Below are 26,397 nucleotides of genomic sequence, written 5' to 3'. Positions count from 1 at the left end.
AAGGGGATGGATTTAGATGTCTGGTAAGTAAAACTGGCCTGGGTGATGGCTTGCATATGGAAGTTAGGGATGAATAAAATGTCAAGGATGACTCTGGTTTCTGACTTGCATAAATGGATTAGTGAGACACAGGCAGAGGCCATAGGAACAGGTTGGTTGGGTCATTCTGCTCAGATACTTTTTCTTTGGACCACAGTACAGACCACAGCACACTGCTCTTTCAATACTCTGTTAAATGACAAACTTATTACAGGTTATATCATAAACATAAAAGCTTCACTCTGTCAATTATGTTTCCTACCTTGTGTTAAACATTACATAGTCAAAATTTCATCCATTTTCTTTTAAAAATGTGGAGTTAAGTCTTATAAAACGGGAAAGTGAATGATAGTTGCTGTAACACGCTAATAGAAGGTTTAGCACCCCTCTTCTGTATACTAACTTTTTAAGTTATGGTATTTATTCATCCCTTAAGATGTGGGGACAGGTGGAAAAATTACCTTTCCACTTCGTATTTATGATTTTCTAAGTACTAAACTTTTCAACTGTTAATATTATCCCTTGCCCTCTTCCCAGGTCTTAGAATGATTACACAAAAGTACTGGACTGGTTTAAAAGATATTGTGATTCTACTCTATTGTGTTCATTTGTAGAATTTCTAGTGGTCTAAAAACGATTCTTTTAGAAATCAGGAGAAACAGGAATACCTACTATCGGTTTGAATCTCAAACAAACAGTCACAAGAAAACTGTACTTAAAAAAAAACTATCTAACAGCATATTGTCCCAATAAATAATGCTGATCGCTTCAGATTCCTTCTCTTTTCAGATTTGCCAGAAACTTCCTATTGAACCTCAGCAAAATACAGATCGTTTTGATCTATGGCGTTACCGCCCAATCCTGTCAGGTCACATCACTAAACTGCAGATAACAGCGACAAGGCCGAAAGCTATGTTAGCCGGATCCGCGTCCATACCCCACCATCAGTTATTTTAACTCTCCGTTCGGTACAGGTCACTCACACATGCTTCCCTGCAAAATGTTTAAGTTAGACACACTGTACAGATAACTTTCACAGAACCCCAAGGGCTTGATGCTCCCCCGACAGAACGGCTTGAGCTTTCCCCAGCGCATCTCAGAGCCGCTGTGGCGGTCGCCAGACTCTTCGGGTCGCTCCCCTCCCCAGCCATTGCCCTGCGGGATGGGCCGCACAGCGGAGCCCTCTCCTCAGCTGGGGCACCAAGTGCGCCGCCGCGCCGGGCAGCGGGAGGAAGGGGCGTGACGCAGCTGGAACTCCCGCGTGACGTCGCGCGGGCTCCCGGGCGGGGCGGGTCCGGCCGCCTCCGAGCCCGGCCGGCAGCCCCCGGCTTTAAAGCGCGGGCTGTCCGGAGGGGTCGGCCTTCCCACCGAGGATTTGGCACTCTGGTGAGGGAAAAGGGCGGAAGAGTAGAGCGAGCAGCCGTCCCTTCACAGCGTCAGAAAGTGGTCGCTTCCCTTCGGGGGCTTTCGCCAATCCCGAGGCAATCTTGGAGGCGGTGAGTAAAAGAAATCTCTTTACCCCACCCGGAGCTCTGGGTCGGAGCGGCTACTTCTGGTCTGGAGCTGCGCGCATGGCGAAGGGCTCCCGGGGTAGGGGTGGCCGCCGGGCTCTGGGGCTGTGTCTGAGGAAATAGGCCGGGCCCGGGCTACACTCGGTGGCTGTGGACCGGCGAGAGGACGAGCGCTCACTCTGTACTATTTCTAGGTCTCCCGCGCGGGCTTGAAGCGTCTTTCACCTCCAAGCGCGTCCCGCGCATGCGCCGTCTGCGGCGCGCGCGCGCGCGCCCTTCGGAGCTTTTTTGGCCAGACCGCATGCGGAACCCGCGCGGGCGCCTAGGGAGAGGCAAATGGAGAAGGGGCCTGGCTGGAAAGTCTTTGCAGCTCTGCTCTGCTCCGCCCATGTGAGGACCGCTCAGATGCCCCGTGCAGTTTGTTCAAGTCCCCTGTGTGACTCGAGACGTGCCTCTCGCCTTACCCGTGTGAGAATACCTGTGCTATGGCAGCGAGTATTTTGGTGAACCCCTATAGTGTGGTGGTTTATACTAAGGAATACACAGAAATGTATTAAACAGTTACAGGCCTTTGAGCCCAGAATGCAACTTGGGACGCAAGACGTACGGTGCTGAGAGATTGAGAAATGTACACTGTTGTCGTGCCTCGAATAACGGTTCAGTGCCGAGAGAGATGCTAACAAAAAGTGCTGGGCATGCGGGGTAGGTGGAAAGGGTTTTGCGAGCCAGAATTTGCAAGTTGAATGTTTTGTTTTTATGTTTTGTTTTTAAAGCACCGTACGTCACTTACTTGAAGATAGATACGTAAAGGATGCTTATTTTACACTCTTGGCTTTAAACGAATATATTAATACTTTTTCGATCATTAAAGTAATTAAACCTTTATTTTTAAACTGTTGACTTAATAGAAATAGTTTATGTCCTTTTTCTTTTTTTTTTTTTTTTGCTGCAGAGAGGTATTTTACAGTTATGGGTCTCATGACTTGATTTCCATCCTTGACATAGCCATGTCCCAGCTGTGTGACCTTGGGCAAGTAATTTACTGCCTTACGCCTCTTCCCCCAACTCTACATTGAAATTATAGTGTCTGTCTTACAGAGTTTTTCCGAAAGTTAGGTAGAATACAAATATTCTATAATAATACCTAGTTATATATTAAATAATATATAAATATAAATATTCTACAGCACAGTTTCTGGTATGTGGGAAACAATAAATGGTGACTTTTATTCACAATTATATATAGGCCCATTTGTTTGTCTGTTAGAGTTAAAAATAGAATGAAAACCTCTTTGGAAACAAGACTAATGCAGTGCACCTAATTCTTTTAAAAACTTTTTTGCAGAAATAAACGTACACGAGAGAAATACTAGAATTATGAACCCCATTGCATACCCATCCACCTAGCTTCAGAAATTGTTGAAGTTCAGCCCTTGTTTCATCTCTTCACCCAACATCCATTTTTGTTTGTTTTAGCTGTATTTTCTTTTTCAAGCAAATCCCAGAGAATATATCCCTTTACCTGTAAATATCTCAGTAAATATCCCTTTAACAGATAAGGCCTTTCAAAAAAAAAATCATTATCATACCCAAGAAAATTAATAATTCCCTAATATCTAAAATCCAGTTCATATTTAGTTTCTGTTGATTATTTTTTAAAAGTCTAATCACAATTTTTGCAAAGCTTGATAGTTTATTTTTGTAGCTCTTTACAGTTCACCAAGTGGCTTCACATATACTCTTGCTTCCTTCAGAATTACTGTTTCAACTCCTTCATCAGAAACCTCAAGAAATGGTTAGAAAGAAACAATCAGTTCCCGCACTTGATAGAAATGGTAGTACATTGGCTAAGGAGCCAGATGTGAGGTTTAGTAGACTTGCTAATCACTATACTTTTTAAGTTGTAACTAATTAATGGTTTCATTTTAAGAACACATATTAAAATATTTACTAATCTGTTCAAACTTCTTAACCTGTTGGTTTCTTCAAGGACTATGTAATAAACTTAATCATTCACCTTTATTCTAAGAGAGGCGTGAAGTAACGTTACCCTAATTGTGTTACAACTCTAAGATGTTTCTGTGTTCATAGATCTTTGCTGTGTTTAGATCTTACTGACTTCTCTTGTTTTTGGAAAGTTATACAGATCCTCATCTGTGTTAATACATCAGTTGACTATCTCTTTTATAAAATATATGTAGATGTGTGTATATATATGGATCCTTAAGTCAAGGCTATCTTAGAATGTTTTTCAGTTTTGGGCTCAGTATGCTGTTGCACCAATTCAAAAGTTAAAAAAAATTTTTTTTTTTTTTTTAATTAAGACAGGGTTTCTGTCGCCCAGGCTGGAGTGCAATGGCACAATCTCCGCTCACTGCAAATTCCGCCTCCCAGTTTCAGGCAGTTCTCCTGCCTCAACCTCCCGAGTAGCTGGGACCACAGGCACGCACCACCACACCTGGCTAATTTTTGTGTTTTTAGTAAAGATGGAGTTTCACCATGGGCCAGGCTGGTCTCAAACTCCTGGCCTCAAGTGATCCACCCACCTCAGCCTCCAAAAGTGCTGGGATTGCAGGCAAGAAGCATCTCCCCCAGCCAAAACAATTAATTATTTTATAGTGGTAAATTAATACTGACCATGAATGATAAAAACTCCTCAATATCCAAATCCTTTCTGTTTAACATAATTTAGATAATTTTTCCTCTAAGAGAAATAAGAAAATTTGCCTGAAAATTTACCTTATATAGCCAAATAACTGAAATCAGGGCTTTTCTCACCATTATCATCTTTCCTTATTCTTTCCTTTCCCTCTGAAATTCTAAAAATGATTGATTATAGGTAAATAAGGAAATGGTAAATGAGGATATCTGGGCTTGTGTTTCATCCTGACTTCAAAGTACGTAAAGATAAATGCAACGTTCATTTATGTTGCAATCTGTCATTTCAGGTATTTGACCTGTCCAAAGACGACTTGATACCTCTATAATGTAACAGAAAAAGTCAGAAGATATTAAGCAAAAAGAAGTGTGGAGCATATTAAGCAAGATGAACATCTCGGGAAGCAGTTGTGGAAGCCCTAACTCTGCAGATATATCTAGTGACTTTAAGGACCTTTGGACAAAACTAAAAGAGTGTCATGATAAAGAAGTACAAGGTAAAATCTGAAATACTTAAAGCAGTATTTTGTTGCGACTGTAGTGGCTTTGTATACCTTTGTATGACAGTTCTCTTTATTTTTTCTATTTCAGCTTTGAGGTTCGGGGGGGTAGTACATGGGCAAATTTGGTACATGGGTAGATTGCATGTTGCTGGAGTTTGGTGTGCAAGTGATTTCATCACCCACGTAGTGAACATGGTACCCCATAAGTAGTTTTTTGATTCCCCACCCTCCTCCCACCCCGCAACCCTCCACTGTCATGTAGGTCCCGGTACCTGTTGTTCCCCTCATTGTGTCCATGTGTACTAAATGTTTAGCTCCCACTTATAAATGAGAACATGCAGCATTTCTGTTCCCTGCTTAGGGTAATGGCTTCAGCTGTATCTGAGTTGCTGCAAAGAAAATCATTTTGTTCTTTTTTATGGCTACATAGTATGCCATGATGTGTATGTACATTTTTAAAATTCAGTCCACTGTTGAGTTTTGTACGTTTAATGACCATCTTTAAGTTCAAAGTTTTTTTTTTTTTTTTTTTTTTTTGAGACAAGGTCTCACTGTGTCACCAGGCTGGGGTGTAGTGGTGTGATTATGGCTCACCGCAGCTTTCACCTCCCATTTTCAAGTGAGCCTCCCTCCTGTAGTTGGGACCATAGGCACACGCTGCCGTGCCTGGCTAATTTTTTATTATTTGTAGAGTCAGGGTCTCACTATGTTGCCCAGGCTGGTCTTGAACTCCTGACCTCATGTGATCCTTCTGTCTCTGCCTCCCAAAGTGCTAGGATTACAGACGTGAGCCACTGTGCCTGGCCCAAAGATCTCATTATTTATTTATTTGTGTATTTATTTATATATTCATGTATTTATTTACTTACCTATTTTCAGAGAGGGTCTCACTGCATTGCCCAGGCTGGAGTGCAGTGGTATGATCACAGCTCACTACAGCCTTGACCTCCCAGGCTCAGGTGTTCCTCCCACCCTAGCCTCCTGGGTACCTGGGACCACAGGTGTGCACCACCATGTCCAGCTAATTTTATGTATTTTTTGTAGAGACAGAGTTTTGCCATGTTGCCCAGGCTGGTCTTGAACTTCTGGCTCAAGCAGTCCACTGGCCTCAGCCTCCCAAAGTGCTAGGATTACAGTTGTCAGCCACCGTGCCCAGCTGATCTTTTTTTCTTTTTCTTTTTGAGACAGGGTCTCGCTTTGTCACCCATGCTGGAGTGCAGTGGTGCAAACATGGCTCACTATTAGCGTCAATCTCTCGGGCCCAAGTGATTCTCCCACCTCATCTTCACAAGTAGTTGGGACTACAGACGCACACACCATGCCCAGCTAGTTTTTTTTTTTGTTTTTTTTTTAACTTAACCTTCACCTTAGAACACCTAGCTAGTTTTTGTATTTTTTGTGGAGACAGGGTTTCGCCATGTTGCACAGGCTGGTCTCAAACTCCTGAGCTGCGGTGATCCTCCCACCTTGGCCTCCCAAAATGCTAGGATTACAGGCGTGAGCTGCGCACAGCCAGATCTCATTTTTAGAGGACATTTACACTTGTAGTTTTTGTGATTCATTTTTATGGTCAAATTGGTGCTTTTTAACCACAGAACATAATTTGTATACAACTTGCTGTTATTTACTAGTGGTGATATGTATAAGATAGTGGAAAAGGTAAAGAATTTGTTGACTGAAGACCTGGATTTGAATTCTGATTTCATTTACCCACTTGCTCTGTGATCTTAAGCCTAATTACCTAACCTCTAAATTTAATTTTCTTCTACAAAATTCTTTGCAGGCTATAGACATAAAATTACTACATAAGTCGTTTGACAAACCTGTAGCTCTGAAATACAAAAGTGAATGGCAGCTTGCTTTCAGAGAGCCTGCAGTCTTAATAGAGATAGATTCGTGTAAACAGATAATTACAATACAGTGAAATAACAGTTAAAAGGTTTTTATGAAGTGCAAGGAGTATATAGAGGATTAAGCAATTGTGATTGAGATGAGTAAATATTATTTGTATTAAAAGAAGCTAAGCTCAAGGTTTTGATACTAAATTTTAATATACTTTAATTCTGTAACTTTCCCTATGTGTGAGAAATGCTTCATATGACATTTGTTTCTTGATTACCTATTATAAGTTTAATACTGCAGTGCTTTATAGCTCTATCATTACACTGGAGTGCTATTAAAACATAATCCACCTGAATCTAAACTGTAGTATGTGGGTCTGTGTTAGAACTTTGTAATGGTAGGCCGGGAGTGGTGGCTTATGCCTGTAGTCCCAGAACTTTGGGAGGCTGAGGTGGGCAGATCACCTGAGGTCAGGAGTTCGAGACCAGCCTGACTGACATGAACCCCGTCTCTACTGAAAATACAAAATTAGCCAGGCGTGGTGGTGCATACCTGTATCCCAGCTACTCAGGAAGGCTGAGGCAGGAGAATCGCTTGAACCCAGGAGGCAAAGGTTGCAGTGAGCCAGGATCATGCCGTTGCACTCCAGCCTGGGCAACAAGAGCAAAACTGCATCTCAAAAAAAAAAAAAAACAAAAAACTTTCCCATGGTAAATTTAGTTTCCGGCAAAACTTTTGATAATACTCTTATTAATTAATGAGTTTTGAAATAACAACCCCAAAAGCATTCTTTCAAGCCCCGGTGTTCATGGAGATACAAAAAAATGTTCAAGAAATGTTTTTTGGGCAGTTACTATGTGCCAGACCTTGTGAATTAGAATGAATCCTATATAGTGCTAGCTTTAAGGAAATTTCTAGTCTAGAATTTTAATGCAGTATACTATGTTATTATCTGAAAACATGAAGGAAGAACTGAGGGTGTGTGTGGTTGCATGGGGAAGTGGGTTTGTGCATGGTTTATGTCAGACCAGGCTTGATAACTGATGAAGTCTAATTAGCCAGGCAAAGAAGATGGTGGAAGGGGAGGGAATTTTCTGAGTAGAGAGAATAGCACATGCAAAAGTTTGCACATAAGAGCTTGATTCTATTCAAGGAACTATGGACGGTTAGGTTTAGTTCTAAGAGGAAATGGAATGGGAGATGGGAGTTTTTTGGGGAGGTGGATAGGATATGATGCTAGAAATGTGCATAGATCCAAATTACGTAAAATGGTATGTGCTATGCTAAAGAGATTGTCATCTTGCCTTGACTTTAGGGCAGATTTCTCTATTTCTGCAAAAAATATTGGGATTTGGGGATTTGGGATTTTGATAGGTAATGCATTGAATCTGTAGATTGCTTTGTATAGTAATGACATCTTAACAATATTGTCTTGTAGTCCATGAACATGGGATACCTTTCTATTTATTAGTGTCTTCTGTATTTCTTTTTAAGATTTTTATTTTTTAATTACTAATTTTTAGAGATGAGGTCTTGCCTCATTGCCCAGGCTTGAGTGCAGTGGCACAATCATGGTTCGCCGTAGCCTCAAATTCCAGGGTGCAGGCGATCCTTGCACTTCCACCTTCAGAGTAGCTCAGATGACACGCATGCACCACCGCATCTGGCTAATTAATTTTTTTATAGAGACAGGGATCTCAGTCTGTTGCCTAGGCTAGCCTCAACTCCTGGGATCAAGCAGTCCTCTGACCTCCTTGGCTTCCGAAAGTGCTAGGATTACAGGTATGAACCACCACACCTGGTCATTCTGTAATTTCTTTCAGCAACATTTTCTGATTGTCAGCGTACAAGTTTTTTGTCTCCTTGGTGAAATGTATTCTTAAGTATTTTATTCTTTTGATGCTACTGTAAATAGAATTGTTTTCTTAATTTGCTTTTCAGATTGTTCATTGTTAGTGTATAGAAATACAACTGGTTTTTGTGAGTTGATTTTATATTCTGCAACTTTCTTGAAACTCTTGATTTCTATTTTTATTTTTTATGTTTTGAAACAGAGTTTCACTCTGTCACCCAGGCTGGAGTGCAGTGGCATGATCTCAGCTCACTGCAACCTCTGCCTCCCAGGTTGAAGCAGTTCTCCTGGCTCAGCCTCCCAAGTAGCTGCGACTACAGGCACACACCACCACTCCTGGCTAATTTTTGTATTTTTAGTAGAGATGGGGTTTCACCAAGTTGACTAGGCTGATCTTAAACTCCTGACCTCAAGCAAGCCGCCCATCTCGGCCTCCCAGAGTGCTGAGATTACAGACAGGAGCCACTGTACCTGGCTATTTATAGGCTATTAATTTAATAGAAATAAAATACTTGACAAATTTCTTCTTCTGTTCTTTGGAGTTACAGGATCTTCATGAAATCCCTATTTTACTATGAGGAAGCATCAAGAAAATAAATGATACACTCTTTAATAGAAACAATATGCCATATTGATCAAATTATAGAATATATAAAGCTTGCAAATATTTTGTAGTAGATAATTCTTTTAAAGTGTACTCCTCATGGTTATGCTCTATTTATATTCCCACAAAAATTTCTATACTCTGAAGAACATTAAGAGAGGAATACAGTAATTGTTGGTGTATATGGTAAAGTCCATGTGTTTTATGAATGTTAGATATTGGATATATGAGCTCAGAAGATAATCTTTGGTACATTATTTTGATCATGGCAATTTCAACTAACTTATGGATTCTTAAAGGTACTAAATGAATAAGTACTATTTTTTAAGTTGCTATGTCATTTAAAAACATTTTGGTTTGGGCCATGCCTTTGTCAGTATGTTCCATATAGTTCCATATAAAATTAGAGTCTCTGTATGATAACATCAAAGACATGCCTGAAGGGAACTTAATTTTTTTAAGGAGGTGGGGAATCGATTTGTAGAAACCAGTATAAGAAGCTGTTTGAAAGACATCAAACATGGACTTGTCTGGACTTTGCAGGTTTTAAGGTATATATAGGAATCAAAATTGACTTTTAAAGCTTCATGTCAGCAAAAAATAAAAGAGAACTGCTGGAAATGGGAATATTTGAGATACGTAGTTTTTACTTATGTTGGGAATGGGAATGGTAATATCTGAGATATATAGTTTTTACTTAGCTGCAGAAATCTACCCATAGGACCTTGCATGCATCCGAATGCTCTGCTACATATGTTTAGAAATTTTTTTGCCTCTTTTGCCAAAACATAATAAAATGATAGCAAAATATGACAGTATGTGCACTGATCACAACAATATGATAAACTGCATCCACGTCTTTTAAAACTAGGAAAGAATAGGCAAAATGTTCTAATTTCTGTTGGAGACTAGCAGTATGCAAACCAGACCATTTTTGTTGAAAAGTTCTGGAGACATTTATGACCGAGTTTTTATATCCTTTAAGATAATTGTATCCTTTCATGATTGTATCATTTCATGATATGTTCCTCTTGTGACAGATGCTGCTAGTATCAGGGTTAAACACAGATTGTTACTGATAATATATACAGTCTTTGTGCTTTAAATTCAGAACTCACAGAATTTAATGGGAACTTCAGAATTCTTTAAATTTCTTTTTTTTTTTTTTTTTTTTTTTTGAGACAGAGTCTCGCTCTGTCGCCCAGGCTGGAGTGCAGTGGTGCAATCTCAGCTCACTGCAAGCTCCGCCTCCCAGGTTCACGCCATTCTCCTGCCTCAGCCTCCCGAGTAGCTGGGACTACAGGCGCCCACCACCTCGCCCAGCTAGTTTTTCATATTTTTTAGTAGAGACGGGGTTTCACCGTGTTAGCCAGGATGGTTTCAATCTCCTGACCTCGTGATCCGCCTGTCTCGGCCTCCCAAAGTGCTGGGATTACAGGCTTGAGCCACCGCGCCCGGCCTTTAAATTTCAAAAGTCTTAAAGTATATTTATTTGGGTGCAAAATTTTATTGCCTTTAAAATCTTTTTCAGTATCAAGTTTATTATTAAAAGCACAAGTAATAAAATAGAATTTAAAAGATTTATTATCAGAATATCAAAAAAAGATTTATTTTCAGAATATTTTAATAAACGATCTTTTGCCTATGCCAGCCTCTGCTGTTAACATCTAGCTAATATATTTTCTGTGTCTAATAAATATGGTAATCAGTTTCAGAGAAAACTAGGCAGGTTTTGTGAGGCAAAGTTGGAACACCTTGAAGAAATAGGACAGTTTGGGGGCTCTAATAGGACAGGATAAATATTCCTTGATTCATTTTTTAATTGCTCCATTTATTTTGTATACATAGAATCAAAAATTCTAAAAAGAGAACATTACCTTAAGATTATACAAATTAACAGTGAAAGGAATTGTCCCACTCATTACTAAGAATGCTGTCAGGCTGGGCGCAGTGGCGCACACTTGTAATCCCAATACTTTGGGAGGCCAAGGCAGGAGGATTACTTGAGTCCAGGAGTCTGAGACCAGCCTGGGCAACAAAGCGAGACCCTGTCTCTGCAAAAAAAATTTTAATTAGTCAGACATGGTGGTGCGTGCCTGTGGTCCCAACTACTTCAGAGGTTGAGGCAGGAGGATCGCTTGGGCCTGGGAAGTCAAGGTTACAGTGAGCCATGATTGCACCCACTGCACTCCAGCCTGAGTCACAGAGATCCTGTCTCAAAAATAATATATTATTATTATCAGTAACTCTCACACCTTTTATTTACATTTACATCTGTAAATAATAAAATCCACAAAAATTAATTTACCCATTTTGAGATCATTAAATCTTTTTTTTTTTTTTTTTTTTTTGAGGCGGAGTCTCGCTCTGTCGCCCGGACTGGAGTGCAGTGGCCGGATCTCAGCTCACTGCAAGCTCCGCCTCCCGGGTTTACGCCATTCTCCTGCCTCAGCCTCCCGAGGAGCTGGGACTACAGGCGCCCGCCACCTCGCCCGGCTAGTTTTTGTATTTTTAGTAGAGACGGGGTTTCACCATGTTAGCCAGGATGGTCTCGATCTCCTGACCCCGTGATCCGCCCATCTCGGCCTCCCAAAGTACTGGAATTACAGGCTTGAGCCACCGCGCCCGGCCAAGATCATTAAATCTTAAGCAAATTGAGCACACCTTAAATATGGCTTTGGAATTTAAATAATTTGTTACGCAATTATAGAAATGTAGTTTTGGTTGAAGTTTAATTACTTCATTTGTATATAAAGCCCCCACTGTTTGTCAAGCAAGTGATGTTAAGTGTATCATTTGTAATTCAGAACCATAAACAACTTGTTTAAAATGACAGTACATACATTATATATATATGGTTTGTTCTGGGTAGAGAACTAAAATAAGTAAGAACATAGCAGTGGTTTTTGTTAATGCATAAGGAATTGAATTCTTGCCTCATTTCTGAACTCTTAAATTTGTTTTGTGTATTATACAGGCCCTTGATTGTTTCATTTCCTCCAAAATTTATGAGTGAGTGTAGGGTTAATTGTAGCTCAGTGCTTAGTCTTGTGAACACTGTTTCCTCAATAGGTATATTACGTTGCCAGTGTTACAATCCCAGATACTTTGTTCAACAGATTACCTGTTCATACAGGAGCTGCATTGTTGTATAGCCTCATTCCTTCCGATGGGTGTGGAGCAGGATTAAAGCACACTTTATAGGGGTTCTAATTGTAGATTCCTAATTGACTTGGTGAATAGCAAATGCTAAAATTTAAACACATACACACATACATATATAAACCTGTTTCAGGGTGATCTACGTGACAGAACAAATACCTCACAGGTGTTGAATGCTTACAAGATAAAAGAGTAGTTCTTCCCGTTTCCCAAGGATTTTCTTTTGAAGTTTATATGGATTTTCTATCTCATTATTTCTTTTCTTAAAATGGTTTATGGCAAGAATCCATTTCATCTTTGGCTGCACTTTTCACTTCTAAAGGCCGAACTGATTGTTAGAAGTCAGCCACAATTAAAAACAAACAAACAAAAAAATCTGTCAAGTAAAATTTCACACATTTTTGAGAAGGGAAAAAATGTGCCTGGATGCACCACAGGTTACAGCTCTCTTAATGAAGGATGTTTGGGTTGTTTCTAATATTTGGCTAAGACTGCTTGAACATTCAAATACAGGTTTATCCGTAACACTTTTTTCACCATCTTATTTATAACATTTTTTATTCAAATTATAGAGCATAGAATCAAAGGTAAAATGTGTCATATCAGTTGAACATTTTCTAAAGGTGAAATTTGAGACATAAGGAAAAAATGTAACATCCAAAACATTCTCCAGGGCCTTTATTTTTCCACGATACCTAGATTTCCTGGCATTAAATCATTACCATGGAGGGCAATAAGAAGAGATGACTTCTTCATTAGTGTCTATGTGACCATGGTTGGGAAATTTATAGATTTGTTTTTAAAATTTGTATTTGTCTAAATTATGTTGTCCAAAAGATTGTACCAAGTTAAACAGATAAAGAAAAACTATGTTCTTAGAAATGATAAATATATTTGTTTCTACACACATATATGAAAAACTTTCCTATTTTTAACTTGGTAGAATCTGTGAACTGCCAAAGGCACATAGTAAATATTCTTGGATTCTTCAGGAATCAGTCAACTAATAACTATGTATTGGTAACTAACTGCCACCAAATAAAAATTCTTGAGTAGATCTATAGTTGGGTAAATTGTAGAATATTAAAAGCACTGATTGAGAAATTAAAGAGTAAATATTGAGGGCTTTTTTTCCCCTTTATGTTAATCACATTGCAGGAAGTAGGGAGCATAGAGAAAATAGAGGGCAAAGCAACACTCAACGATAAAAAAGTTTTCCAGTTTGTACTATTTTAATCTTTGATGAAATCATTGTTTTGTTTTGTTTTTTTTTTTGATACGGAGTTTCACTCTTGTTGCCCAGGCTGGAGTGCAATGGCCGGATCTCGGCTCACCACAACCTCTGCCTCCCAGGTTCAAGTGTTTCTCCTGCCTCAGCTTCCCAAGTAGCTAGGATTACAGGCATGTGCCACCACTCCCGGCTAATTTTGTATTTTTAGTAGAGATGGGGTTTCTCCATGTTAATTGTGCCGGTCTCGAACTCTTGACCTCAGGTGATCCACCCGCCTTGGCCTCCCAAAGTGCTGGGATTACAGGCGTGAGCCACTGCGCCTAGCCAATTAAATGACATTTCTAAATCAATATTGGGTATTATAATTTTTACAGTTTTGCTCAGTAATTGTTTTTGTTTGACTTATATTTAGTTGCTAATGATGTATGTATTTTCATATTTGTTCAGTGATTTTTTTTCTTTTGTTAATTACCGTTCATGAAAATTAGAAATACCCTGTTTTGTCCATATCCTTCCTTGCAGTTTCAATGCCTGTCAGTCTGCTTTCTTCTCAATAACTACCTGAGTCCATAGGCAGTGGTATTCTCTTATGTTTTGTGTCAGACTCAATTAAAATTAAAAATTCATGTAATAGATATCTTGAGATATAAAACATTCATGCCTTTTGTTAGGTATTTTTCTATAAGGAATTTTGCTCCTAGTCCAGGACTTCCTACCACGATCTAGTTTAATCCCAGAAGATTTGTGCCTACATAAACACCATTGCTGTTAGTAAATACACAGGCTATGTCAGAACATAGACCTTCATTTATAGTGAACTTCTAATTATATGCTTGCCTTGCTGCTAGAAAGGAAATAATTTACTTTAGATGGGGAAAACGTTATTCCATTTGACTGTCACATGATAGACTAAAAGCAATATGTTGCAGATAATGCTTTTGTGACTGCAGGATACAAGTAAGGGGAATATACTGTAAACTAAAGAGACCTGGTTTATTATTTAGAGACCAGACTGATGTGACTTAATAGTGTAGCATTTGACTCATAAAGGAACTTTTGTAGAAGTAACACCTTTTCTTTTTACTTTTCAGGTTTACAAGTAAAAGTAACCAAGCTAAAACAGGAACGAATCTTGTAAGTATCAGTATGTAATACTCAGGTGTTATTTATAGAACAGTTGATACTGATGTCCAATTTGACCTTAATGTCTTATTTATAAAAAATTTTAGCCCTACTTAGTATGGGCCTTGGATAGTCAGCAGCAATTTTTTTTTCAAATTCTAAAGTAAAAAGAATAATTTGGTAATTTTAAGTGTAGCCTTAGTTAATTATGTATGTTTACATTGTAATACAACTTAAATATGTAATCTTTTCCCATAAAGTATTAAAATGACAATTGATCTGTAGTCTCATTTTGATTTGTCAGCAGAGTTCTTTTTTCAGCCGTAATTAACACCTGGAATTCAACATGCTACAAGATGGGGAGCAGAATAATTCTGGAATTTCGAAACTCATTTGAATGGAAACTAAATGGGCATTTTAAGACTCCTTTTAGGTAGTTTGAAATTACTCGAAGATTCCCTGAATTGTTTTGCTTATAAAGTTCTAAATCAGATCTGATTTTTTAAGTTCTGGAACAGATTTTACCCATGATTCTCTAGAGCTTCCACATTCAGGAATCTGAAACAGATGGCAGAGTAAAATATCAGAACCCATAACAAAAGTCAGTATCATGTAACTAATAATAATACATTTGTTTTACAGTCTGTGTCTTTGGGCATCAGTTACTTCACTTTCTGAAAGCTTCCAAGGCTGTATCATGCCATCTGTGGCCAGGCACGGTGGCTCACACCTGTAATCCCAACACTTCGGGAAGCCAAAGCAGGCAACTTGATTGAGCTCAGGTGTTTGAGACTAGCCTAGGCAATATGGTGAAACCCCATTTCTATTAACGCAAAAAATTAGGCACGTGCAGTGGGACGCACCTGTGGTCCCAACTACTCCAGAGGCTGAGATGGGAGGATTGCTTGAGCCCAGGAGGCATAGGTTACAGTGACCCGAGATTGTGCTACTGCACTCCAGCCTGGGTGACAAGAGTGAGACCCTGTCCCAAAAAAACAAACAAACAAAAAAGCTTTTTTTCCCATTATAATCTGCAAATGAAAATTGGTACATTTTCTGTTACACCAAAAAGTCACGTTTGGAAGTGAACTTAGTTGATTCAGGAATATAAAATCATACATTTTTTTAAAGTTTTGTTTAAAGTGAAAATTTCTGGTTCTTCTTAGCATTTTAAAGTGCCTTGTTGTAACTGTACATGTTCCTACCCTAAAGATGTTACTGAAAACCTCCTTAACCATAGAATACCCCTTTTCTGTGTTTCTGTGGCAGAGCTGTGTTTAGTACCCCTAATGGAGCTGTTTTTTAACTTAAACAGAAAACCAAATAATCCTTTTTTGAGTAATGAATGTAGGATGTACATTTTATTAGGTAGGATATTTTCTTACTGTGAAGAATAAAAAAATCAGAAGTGACTTTTACAGTAAGGGAAATTTCTTCTTTTATATGGAAAGCCCAAAGAAGGGACTGTAGGACTGGTTAATAGCTGACTCAAAGACTCAGGTTACTTCTTTCTTCCCTCCCATCCTTAGTATTCTGACTTGCTGTCTTATTCTTGAACTCACTGCAAAACGTTGGCTGTCACCATTCTAGTCATCTTCTGCAGAACATCCCTGGGTCCTCTTTCACTAATTATAAAAGTTTGCCAGAAACAGACCCCAGCAGACTAACCGAGAAAAGACAAGAGAAGACCCACATAAAATCAAGAATGAAAAGGCCAGGCACAGTGGCTCACGCCTGTAATCCCAGCACTTTGGGAGGCCGAGGTGGGTAGATCACGAGATCAGGAGATCGAGACCATCCTGGCTAACACGGTTGAAACCCCGTCTCTGCTAAAAATGCAAAAATTAGCCACGCGTGGTGGCGGGCACCTGTAATCCCAGCTACTCAGGGGGCTGAGGCAGGAGAATGGCGTGAAGCCGGGAGGTGGAGCTTGCAGTGAGCCGAGATAGCTCAACTGCACTCCAGCCTGGGCAACAGAGCAAGACTCCATCTCAAAAAAAAAAAGAATGAAGTACCACAGAAACACAAAAGATCATTAAGGACCATTATGAATAACTATATGCTAATAAACTGGAAAACTAGAGGAAATTAGTGCATTTCTGGATATATATGACTTACCAAGACTGAATCAGGAAGAAATGGAAAACCTGAACAAACCAGTAATGAATAGCAAAATTAATCAGTAATCACCAAGTCCAGGACCAGATAAATTCACTGCTGAATTCTATCAAACTTACAAAGAACTAATACCAATTTTCCTTAAACTATTCTAAAAAAGTGAAAAGGAAGGAATTTTTCCTATCTCAATCTGCAAGACCAGCATCACCCTGATACCAAAAGCAGACAAGGATGCAACTAAAAAACTACAGTCCAGTCTCCCTGATGAACATAGATGCAAAAATGTTCAACAAAATACTAGGAAACCAAATCCAACAGCACATTAAGAAGATAATACATCATTATTAAGTGGGATTTATCTCAGTGATGCAAGAATGGCTTAACATATGCAAATCAATAACCATGATACATCACCTCAATAGTATGAAGGACAAAAATCTTATGGTCAGCTCAATAGATGCAGAAAAAGCATTTGATAAAATTAAACATCCCTTCGTGGTTAAAAAAAACTCTCAACAAACTAGGGCATATAATGAACAAACCTCAAAATAATAAAGGTCAAATGTGCCCAAACCCATAGCTAACATTATACCAAATGGGGAAGAGTTGAAAGCCTTTCTTCTAAGAACTGTAACAAGTCAAAGATGCCCACATTCACCACCGTTATTCAGCATAGTACTGGAAGTCTTAGCCAGAGCAGTCAGGCAAGAGAAAAAGAAAAGGCATCCTAATTGAAAATGAGGAAGTCAAATTGTACCTCTTTGTAGACAAGAAGATCTTATATTTAGAGGGGGAAAAAAAAAGTTTTTGAGACAGAATCTCACTTCTTGCCCAAGCTGGAATGCAATGGTACAATCATGGCTCACTGCAGCCTCAAACTCCTGGGCTCAGGCAATCCTCCTGCCTCAGCCTCCCTAGTAGCTGGGACCTACAGCCGTGTGCCACCACACCTGACTAGTTTTTAAATTATTCTTTTGTAGAGATGGGGTCGCTATATTGACTAGGCTGGTTTTGAACTCCTGGGCTCAAGTGATCCTCCAGCCTTGACCTGAACTGGTGGGATTACAGGTATGCGCCACAGCACCCAGCCAAAAAAACCTCTTAAAACTAATAAACACATTGAGTAATGTTGCAGGACACAAAGTCAATGTACAAAAGTCACTGGTGTTTTATACATAAATAATGAAATAGCTGGAAAAAAAGGCAATCCCATTTATAATAGTTAGAAGAAACAAAATACTTAGGAATCAATTTAAGGAGGTAAAAGGTCTCTACAAGGAAAACTACAAAACATAGATGAAAGAAATTGAAGAGGACCCAAACAAATGGACTTCCCATGCTCATGGATTGCAAGAATTAATGTTAAAATGAACATACTTCCCAAAGCAATCTATAGATGCAGTGCATTCCCTGTCAAAATACCAATGTCATTTTTCACAAAAATAATAAAATTCCTAAAATTTGTGTGCAACCAAAAAAAGAACTCGAACAGTCAAAGCAATCCTGAGGAGGAAAAAAAAAAACCAGAAACTAGTAACATCACATTGCCTAACTGCAAAATATATTACAAGGCTGTAGTAACCAGACCAGCATTATATTGATATAAAGATATATAGATGAATGGAACGGAGTAGAGAACCCAGAAATAAATCCGTGTTATATATCACGGCCAACTAATCTTAGACAAAGCTGCCAAGAGCATACACGGGGAAAAGACACCCCCTCAGCAAATGCTGCTGGGAAAACTGGATAACCACACGCACAAGAATGAAACTGAACTGTTACTCACAATATACAAAAATCAACTTGATAGATTAAAGACTTAAATGTGAGAACCCAAAACTGTAAAATTACTAGAAGAAAAAATAGGGAAAACTTTTCAGAACGTTGGTTTAAACCAAGGTTTTAAGGCTAAGACTTGAAAAACACAGGCAGCAAAAGCAAAAATAGACAAATTGTACTGTATAAAAGTAAAAAACTGCACAGCAAAAGAAACAATTGTGTCAGGTGACAGCCCTTTGAATGGAAGCAAATATTCACAAACTACTCATCTGACTGGGAACTCATATGCAGACTATACAAATAGCAGGGTGACAACAATAACAACAAATAATCCCATTAAAAACTGGGCAAAGGAGAGACACACATACACATATCTCAGAAAATAACGTATTAATGGCCAGTAGGTGTATGAAAAATGCCCAATATCATTAGTAATCAGAGAAATGCAATCCAAACCACAATGAGATACCATCTTGCCCCAGTCAGAATGGCTGTTATCAAAAAGACATACAATAACAAATGCTAGCAAGGATATGGAATAAAGGGAACCTTTGTACATTGTTGGTGGGAATGTAAATTAGTAAAGCTACTATGGAAAACTATGAAATTTTTCAATACAACTAAAAAGAGAACTACATATGATCCACCAATTCTACTACTGGGCATTTACTCGAAAAGAAATCAATATGTCAAATGGATACGTGCACTTACGTGTTTATTGCAGTGCTATTCACAATAGCAAAGATACGGAATCAAGCGTCCATCAACAGATGAACTGGATAAAGCAAATGTGTTATACACAATGGAATACTACTCAACCATAAAAATGAATGAAATCCTGTCATTTGCAGCATTTTGGATGAAACTGGAGGTCATCATGTTAAATAAGTCATGCACAGAAAGACATATTGTTACTCATATGTGGGAGGTAAGAAAGTAGATCATATGGAGGTAGAGAATGGAATAATAGATACCAGAAACTGGGAGTGGTGTGTGGGTGGGAAGGAGGTAGAGTCAGTTCATGGGTGCAAACATACAGAGATAGAAGGAATAATGTTTGGTACAGTAGCATGACTATAGTTAACAAAAGTGTATTGTATTTTGAAAATAGGAAACCTGAAATATGTGCAACACGTAGAAATGATAAATACTTGGGTGATGATTACCCTAAATACTCTGACTTAATCATTACACATCCTATGTATGTAGCAAAAACTTCACATGTACCACATAAATATGTACAAATATAATGTATGAATTTTTTTTAAAGAATGGAAATACACCATTATTCAGTAGCTGATAATAATGCCTTACTTTATTTGATCCTCTTGGCAACCTTTTAAAATATATTGTAATTACTCTGTACCTGTACACCTCAGGTAGCCTAAGATTATACATTTTGGAAGCATAGGTAAGTAGCTAAATTCCCTGAGTAATCAGATAATTAAAGGGATCCTTTATTTACCACCTCTAGACTAAATTAGGTCTTTATATTGTGGTACCAGGAATTTGGGTTTATCTATATTACTATAATCCCCTGTTCCCCAGTATACAATATACAGTCTTACCTCCATATTGTTAGAATAGCTGGATTTGAAAGTTATCTCAGCCCTTAAGGATTCCTGAAAAAAGCAGTTAGAGAATGAATACTATTAATATTTGTTCTTCAGTTAATTGTTTCAGACCTATGTTTTGATGAAAAACTATCTCTACACACAGCTAATGCTTTTCTTTTACACAAATTAGTTCACAAAATGAAACATGGTACTGTTGACTGTTGGATATTGTGAGGTTATATGAAAAGTTATCCTTGAGCTTGATCAGCCTGATTCTTTTTTTTTTTTTTCTCCTTGAGATGGAGTTTCACTCTTGTTGCCGAGGCTGGAGTGCAATGGTGCAGTCTCCGCTCACTGCAACCTCTGCCTCCCGGGTTCAAGTGATTCTCCTGCCTCAGCCTCTGGAGTAGCTGGTATTACAGGCGCCTGCCACCACGCCTGGCTTATTTTTGTATTTTTAGTAGAGATGGGGTTTCACCACGCCAGGTTGGTCTCAAACTCCTGACCTCAGGTGATCCACCTGCCTCAGCCTCCCAAAGTACTTGGATTACAAGCGTGAGCCACCACGCCCGGCTCAGCCTGATTATTTTAGACTGGTTATGTACATGGACTACATCTGTTTTCTCTATTGTATATCCATTATTTACTAACTGATTGACTCTCTTATTAGCTGACAAATCTGATCATCCTAATTACCAGCCATTACTTAAAAACAGTAACTACTTTGTGCTGAGGAAATAATAAAGATGACATCTGCTGTATTCAGCCAGCTTTATAACACTTACTAAGAAAATTATCTTTAGCTGCTGAGAAATTTAGAAATTCTAGAATGTAGACTACTCACCTTCAGATAAACCCTTGTTTTCTTTAAAAAGTTATTTAATTAAGAAATTTAAAGAATTGTAAAGACAGAAAAACATTTTCCAGTTGTGCAGCACTGTTTTCTTACTTTCTATTCCTTATCACAAAAGTTTCTTTATAGAGAGTATAACTCAAACATAATGTTTGTCCATTTTATTCATGGTAGTTCCTATCTCTCCCTATAGATCTCCCCCCCCGCAGCCCCCATATGTGACATTTGATTTCAAACTAATGAAAAAATTGTTGTATGTGCTGCATAGGTATGTAAAAGAGACAGGAAGGTTTGTTATCTATCTTATTACAGTGACATTTTCAAATACAAGATTTACCCAGCTTCCTATGCCAGTTATATTTAAAATATTCAGTTACCTTAGAAAAACAGAAGGCCACCAGTTAGGAAAATGATACTGAGTTTTTAGTAAAATGCTGCTAATGACATTGAGCTTGCCTTAGAAATGAAGTTAGTGATTGGTGTAGTAATAACTCTTCCTTTGGATGAGGTCCAGGGTAGACCTGTCTTTAATATATTAGACACTTTTCGAAATTGCATGACTCTTTTTACACTGTCTGGAATTCATCAATTTGCTTTCTTAAAGACCTTGTTAAATTATTTCTGCAATTAGTAAAAGCTCTTTATGTTACCACTTTCTTGACCTGAATATTTTAAGTAATTGAAGTTAGTTTTAACTTTAACTTAGGTTGTTCATCTACGTAATAGTTTAACTTTAAGACAAATACGGTCATGCTCTGAGTCATTCTAAATAGAACAGTAATGGAATATATGAATATGGGAAAATCAGATAACTCACTACTATTACAGAGTTCTGTTCATCATTTAAGAAAAAACCCTTTGCTATTTTCACTCCTTAAGAGTGAAAATGTATATGTGTGCCTGTGCGTGTAAATCTTCAATTTAATATTTACTGTATTTTATGATACAGATTATTTAACTATTAAATTTGAATACATGTTGGCAGTCTGTTTTAGAACATGACTTTAATCACACCCCCAGGCTTAGACAAGCTATCTGGTTATATTTGCCGAATAGGATCAGTGAAAACCTGGTGTTCCTTCTGAATTAAATACATTTTCTGGAACTATTAGGAAATATTTATTTTTTTTTTAATTTTTGTTAAATGAGAAATGGCCAAGTTAACAAGCTTCAGTGATGTATCATTGTCTGTTATCTTCAAGTTCTCAGATGTCTTTACATGCTACCATAACCATATTTGTTGTATAGCAAGATGGTGTTGCTCTTACATGTTTTTCAATTAATATAAACTGCTCAACAAATTTTTAAGAAATACCCTCTATATTTGATACCTGACGTTTTGACTTAGTTGTTTTACCCATCTATTTTGGTGCCAGTGACACTATATTCTAGCCACTTTGACACAATCATTTTGACATCTGCTTTTTATGACAGACTGATTTTGCCACTCTGATTTGATATTTTAGGCCCTTCAAGGGAATGGGGGAAGGCGTTTGAATCACAGTATTATCTTATATTTTCAGCTTTAAGACTATACAGAAAATCCCAATCAAATTTCTAATGGGTTTTCTTACAATTAAAATATGAGCATACTTTATATAATAATGTGATTTTTGGCCGGGTGCGGTGGCTCAAGCCTGTAATCCCAGCACTTTGGGAGGCCGAGACGGGCGGATCACGAGGTCAGGAGATCGAGACCATCCTGGCTAACACGGTGAAACCCCGTCTCTACTAAAAATACAAAAAACTAGCCGGGCGAGGTGGTGGCGCCTGTAGTCCCAGCTACTGGGGAGGCTGAGGCAGGAGAATGGCGTGAACCTGGGAGGCGGAGCTTGCAGTGAGCTGAGAGCCGGCCACTGCACTCCAGCCTGGGTGACAGAGCGAGGCTCCGTCTCAAAAAAAAAAAAAATGTGATTTTTAAAAATAATGATAGACGGGTAAAATACGACAACTTTGGAAGGTAATCAGGTTTAAGTAGAAGAAAATTTTAGTTGTCTTTGTTAGTTTTTTTCTCACTATAAAGTCATAATTAAACACTTAACATAGAGCCTACTGTGCGCCACCGTTCCATATCCAGTACATACATTAATACTTCAGACGTTTCGCAATGGATATTAATGTATCTATACTTTGTGAGGCACAGAGAGTTAAGGTTAATTGTATCAGGTCACACAGCTGGTAAATGAGCTGGACTCAAACCCATGTTGCATCTGGGCGTAGGGTTCATGTTCTTCCACTTCACTGTAAGCTCTGATTTAAAAGCAAGATCAGGTAAAAATTTTAAACACAGAAATTAGTAAAATAGGAAGTATGAGTTCCCCATAATTGAAAGAGGTGATGTGAGTAGAGAAATATTATTTACATTAATAAATATGTGCAAAATAATAATGTACATTTTGATAGCTGTTTTGACAAAGTTGAGTCCATGGTGGCATGATACCTTTATGGTATATAAGAGCTCTGCAGAGCAAAGTCTAGTATAATTTGAACTGTGATTTACAAGATATTCCAACTTGACCTTTTCAGTTGTTTTGTTTTGGTACAAGAAGTTCGTTATATAAACGCAGTGGAGCTCTTAGAATTATCCTGTTAAGAGTATTTTTATCTGAAAAACTTATTTATTTTTTGACCTTTAGAGACGCACAAAGACTAGAAGAATTCTTCACCAAAAATCAACAGCTGAGGGAACAGCAGAAAGTCCTTCATGAAACCATTAAAGTTTTAGAAGATCGGTGAGTCTGGCACTTAGGTCTTGAGTAATACGTGATTTCCTCCGTAATAAGGAGTACATTGACTTTCATTTGTAGTTAGTTTTGGGATTGAAAGTGATCTTTCCCACAGCCTTCTCTCACCTTTGAATGAATGCTTTATGAAAATAAGGATCTAGTCTTAAAGATTTTCGTTAATTGTGAGATCACATCAGTTTAGCCTTTAAACGATACCTTTGTCTGTTGTTTGCTGTAGTGAAAGCTCAAGGGTAGCAATGTTCTAATTCATTTAATGCTTTAATTCCAGTTTTACTTCTAAGTGGGTGGAAACTGTTTCACAATTCTGTTTCTGTCATCTTTTCTTACTCTTGCTGTTCTCTTTTCTTCCTTGCAAATTTCCTCACTTTGAGGGAGTCTAGGGATTCTTCTTTCTGATTATTCCTGAGATAATATCACTTACTTCCATACACAGATTTCTTTCTTTCCCACTCCTATGAGGTTAACACTGAGGATTACAAAGGCTTCCAGCATTTGCTATATTCCCTTTTCTGAATTGTAAGTGCTATTTAGGACCCATAAACTACCTACCTACTATAGTAAACAATATTCCAGCCAAACATGGTGACTCACACCTGTAATCTCAACACTTTGGGAGGCTAAGGCGGGAGGATCGCTTGAGGCCAGACGTTTAAGACCAGCCTGGACAAACAAAGCGAGACCCTGTCTCTACAAAACATTTTAAAAGCTGGGCGTGGTGGCCTGAACCTGTAGTTTCAGCTGCTCTGGAGGATCACTTGAGTCCAAGGTTTTTGAGGCTGCAGTGAGCTATGATCGCACTACTGCACTCCAGCCTGGGTGACAGCAAGACCATGTCTCAAAAAAAAAAAAAAAAACCGGCCGGGCGCGGTGGCTCAAGCCTGTAATCCCAGCACTTTGGGAGGCCGAGACGGGCGGATCACGAGGTCAGGAGATCGAGACCATCCTGGCTAACACTATGAAACCCCGTCTCTACTAAAAAATACAAAAAAACTAGCCGGGCGAGGTGGCGGGCGCCTGTAGTCCCAGCTACTCGGGAGGCTGAGGCAGGAGAATGGCGTGAACCCGGGAGGCGGAGCTTGCAGTGAGCTGAGATCCGGCCACTGCACTCCAGCTTGGGTGACAGAGCGGGACTCCGTCTCAAAAAAAAAAAAAAAAAAACCCACAATATTCCATACTTTCTTTATCGTTTCTGTTTTTCCAGGGCAGGCATAGTGGCTCCTGCCTATAACCTCAGTTCTTTGGGAGGCCAAGGCAAGAGGATGATTGCTTGAGTCCAGGAGTTCAAAACCAGCGTGGCAGTATAGCAAGAACTCATCTCTACAAAACATTAAAAATTAGCCAGGCATGTGACTGCAGTCCTAGCTACTCAGGACACTGAGACAGGAGCATTGCTTGAGTCCAGGAGTTTGAGCAAGCTATGATTGTGCATCCACTCCAGCCTGTGTAACACAACGAGACCCTGTCTCCTAAAAGAATTATTTTTCTTGATATTTTTGCATATGTTATAGAAGGGCTGGGTGATTTGAGTTTGTCTCTACCCTTTTAGTGGTGAAATAATTTAATATTCTTCATATATGCAAACTGAAATTGAGTACTTTCTGCAACTATGAACTCAGTGGATGCACATTTGTTGGAATAGGCAGTGTATTGTGGAATAAAGACCTATGTGCTTTAGAATCACGTATGTTTTTGAATTCCAGCTTCACCCTGTGTTCTTAATTCAGATTCCACAACAAATATTTGAGTCCTTGCTGTCTTAGGTGTTGCTTTAGGGGGGCTGGGGATGATACTTTTCCTAGTATGTCATGGATTAAACGAGATAGTGCAAGTAATAATACATAACAAGCTGAATAAGACTTACATATCTTAGTTGGTGAATATAATTTAGCACTCCTGTCTGTGCATATATTTAATTTTCGAAGGTTTGGAGTAAGCCATATGACAAACAAATGAGACAATTTCAGATTATAAATGCTATGAAGAAAATAAAATTAAATTATGTAATTACCGAGTAACCACAGGACCTGTGTAGAAACAAAACCAAACTCAGCTTTTCCCATTGTACTCATACAACGTGCTTCAGACACCAGGTGTGAGGAGGAGTTTCCCCTATCAACAAGCAAACAATTAATTCTACAGCAGACACTAGCTGAGTGTCCTCTTAATTCTGTTCCTACACTGGATATGGCATCAGGTCCCACAGGTTGAGGGCTTTGTCCCCATGACTCTGCCCTCCCCTCAATTCTGACGCCAATTGCAAGCCCCAGGTTGTTTACCCATGCTTTGGACAGACTGTAAATTGGGGTTCCTGCAACCCCCTCCTCGGGTTATAATTACTAGAGTGGCTCACCAAACTCAGGAAAACATTTATATTTATCAATTTATTGCAAAAAATTCGTTAAAGGATACAAGTCAACAGCCAAAATGAAGAGATACATAGGGTGAGGTCTGGAAGGATCCTAAACACAGGAGCTTCTGTCCGCGTGGAGTTGGGATGCTATCTTAACTGAGACTTGATTGACAAAAGGGAACCATCCACTTGAAGAACTAGAGACAAAAGGAAATAGAACAGACAAATGTGAAAATCTAAGGTAGAAATAAGTTTGAAATATTTGAGGAACAGAAAGTCTACTGTGGTTCTAGCTTAATGAGTAAAGGGGATGAGTGATAGGAGTAAGATGGGAAATCTAGTGGGGCAACAACTAGATTTTGTAGGGACATAGGCAAAAGTTTGGATTTTAATTGTGATAGATACCATTGAAGGGTTTCAGCAGGGGAATAACAAAGGGATATAAGTAGGTAGCAACAGCCTCTCTC

At 38.7% G+C, this 26,397-nt stretch overlaps 1 protein-coding gene across 4 annotated transcripts in view; it reads left to right on the top strand.

The window, feature by feature from the left end:
* Positions 1–1,289: 1,289 nt before the first annotated feature.
* RBBP8 (RB binding protein 8, endonuclease) overlaps positions 1,290–26,397 on the top strand; it is a 101,344-nt gene continuing 76,236 nt past the window's right edge. For 3 of the 4 annotated variants that reach the window (XM_033178148.1, XM_033178146.1, XM_033178144.1), the window contains exons 1-4: positions 1,290–1,535; positions 4,499–4,705; positions 14,494–14,536; positions 23,470–23,565. In XM_033178148.1, coding sequence (XP_033034039.1) covers positions 4,597–4,705; positions 14,494–14,536; positions 23,470–23,565 — 248 coding nt within the window. In that variant the 5' untranslated portion in view covers positions 1,290–1,535; positions 4,499–4,596. Of the gene's footprint in view, positions 1,536–1,885; positions 2,253–4,498; positions 4,706–14,493; positions 14,537–23,469; positions 23,566–26,397 lie in introns of those variants that run through there. The other variant, XM_033178145.1, reaches the window with a different exon arrangement.

Source organism: Trachypithecus francoisi, unplaced genomic scaffold (assembly GCF_009764315.1).
Source record: "Trachypithecus francoisi isolate TF-2019V2 unplaced genomic scaffold, Tfra_2.0 Lachesis_group19, whole genome shotgun sequence".
In the NCBI taxonomy this organism is placed as follows: domain Eukaryota; kingdom Metazoa; phylum Chordata; class Mammalia; order Primates; family Cercopithecidae; genus Trachypithecus; species Trachypithecus francoisi.
Note: the sequence above shows the minus strand (reverse complement) of the source record. Positions and strands in the feature narration are given on the sequence as shown.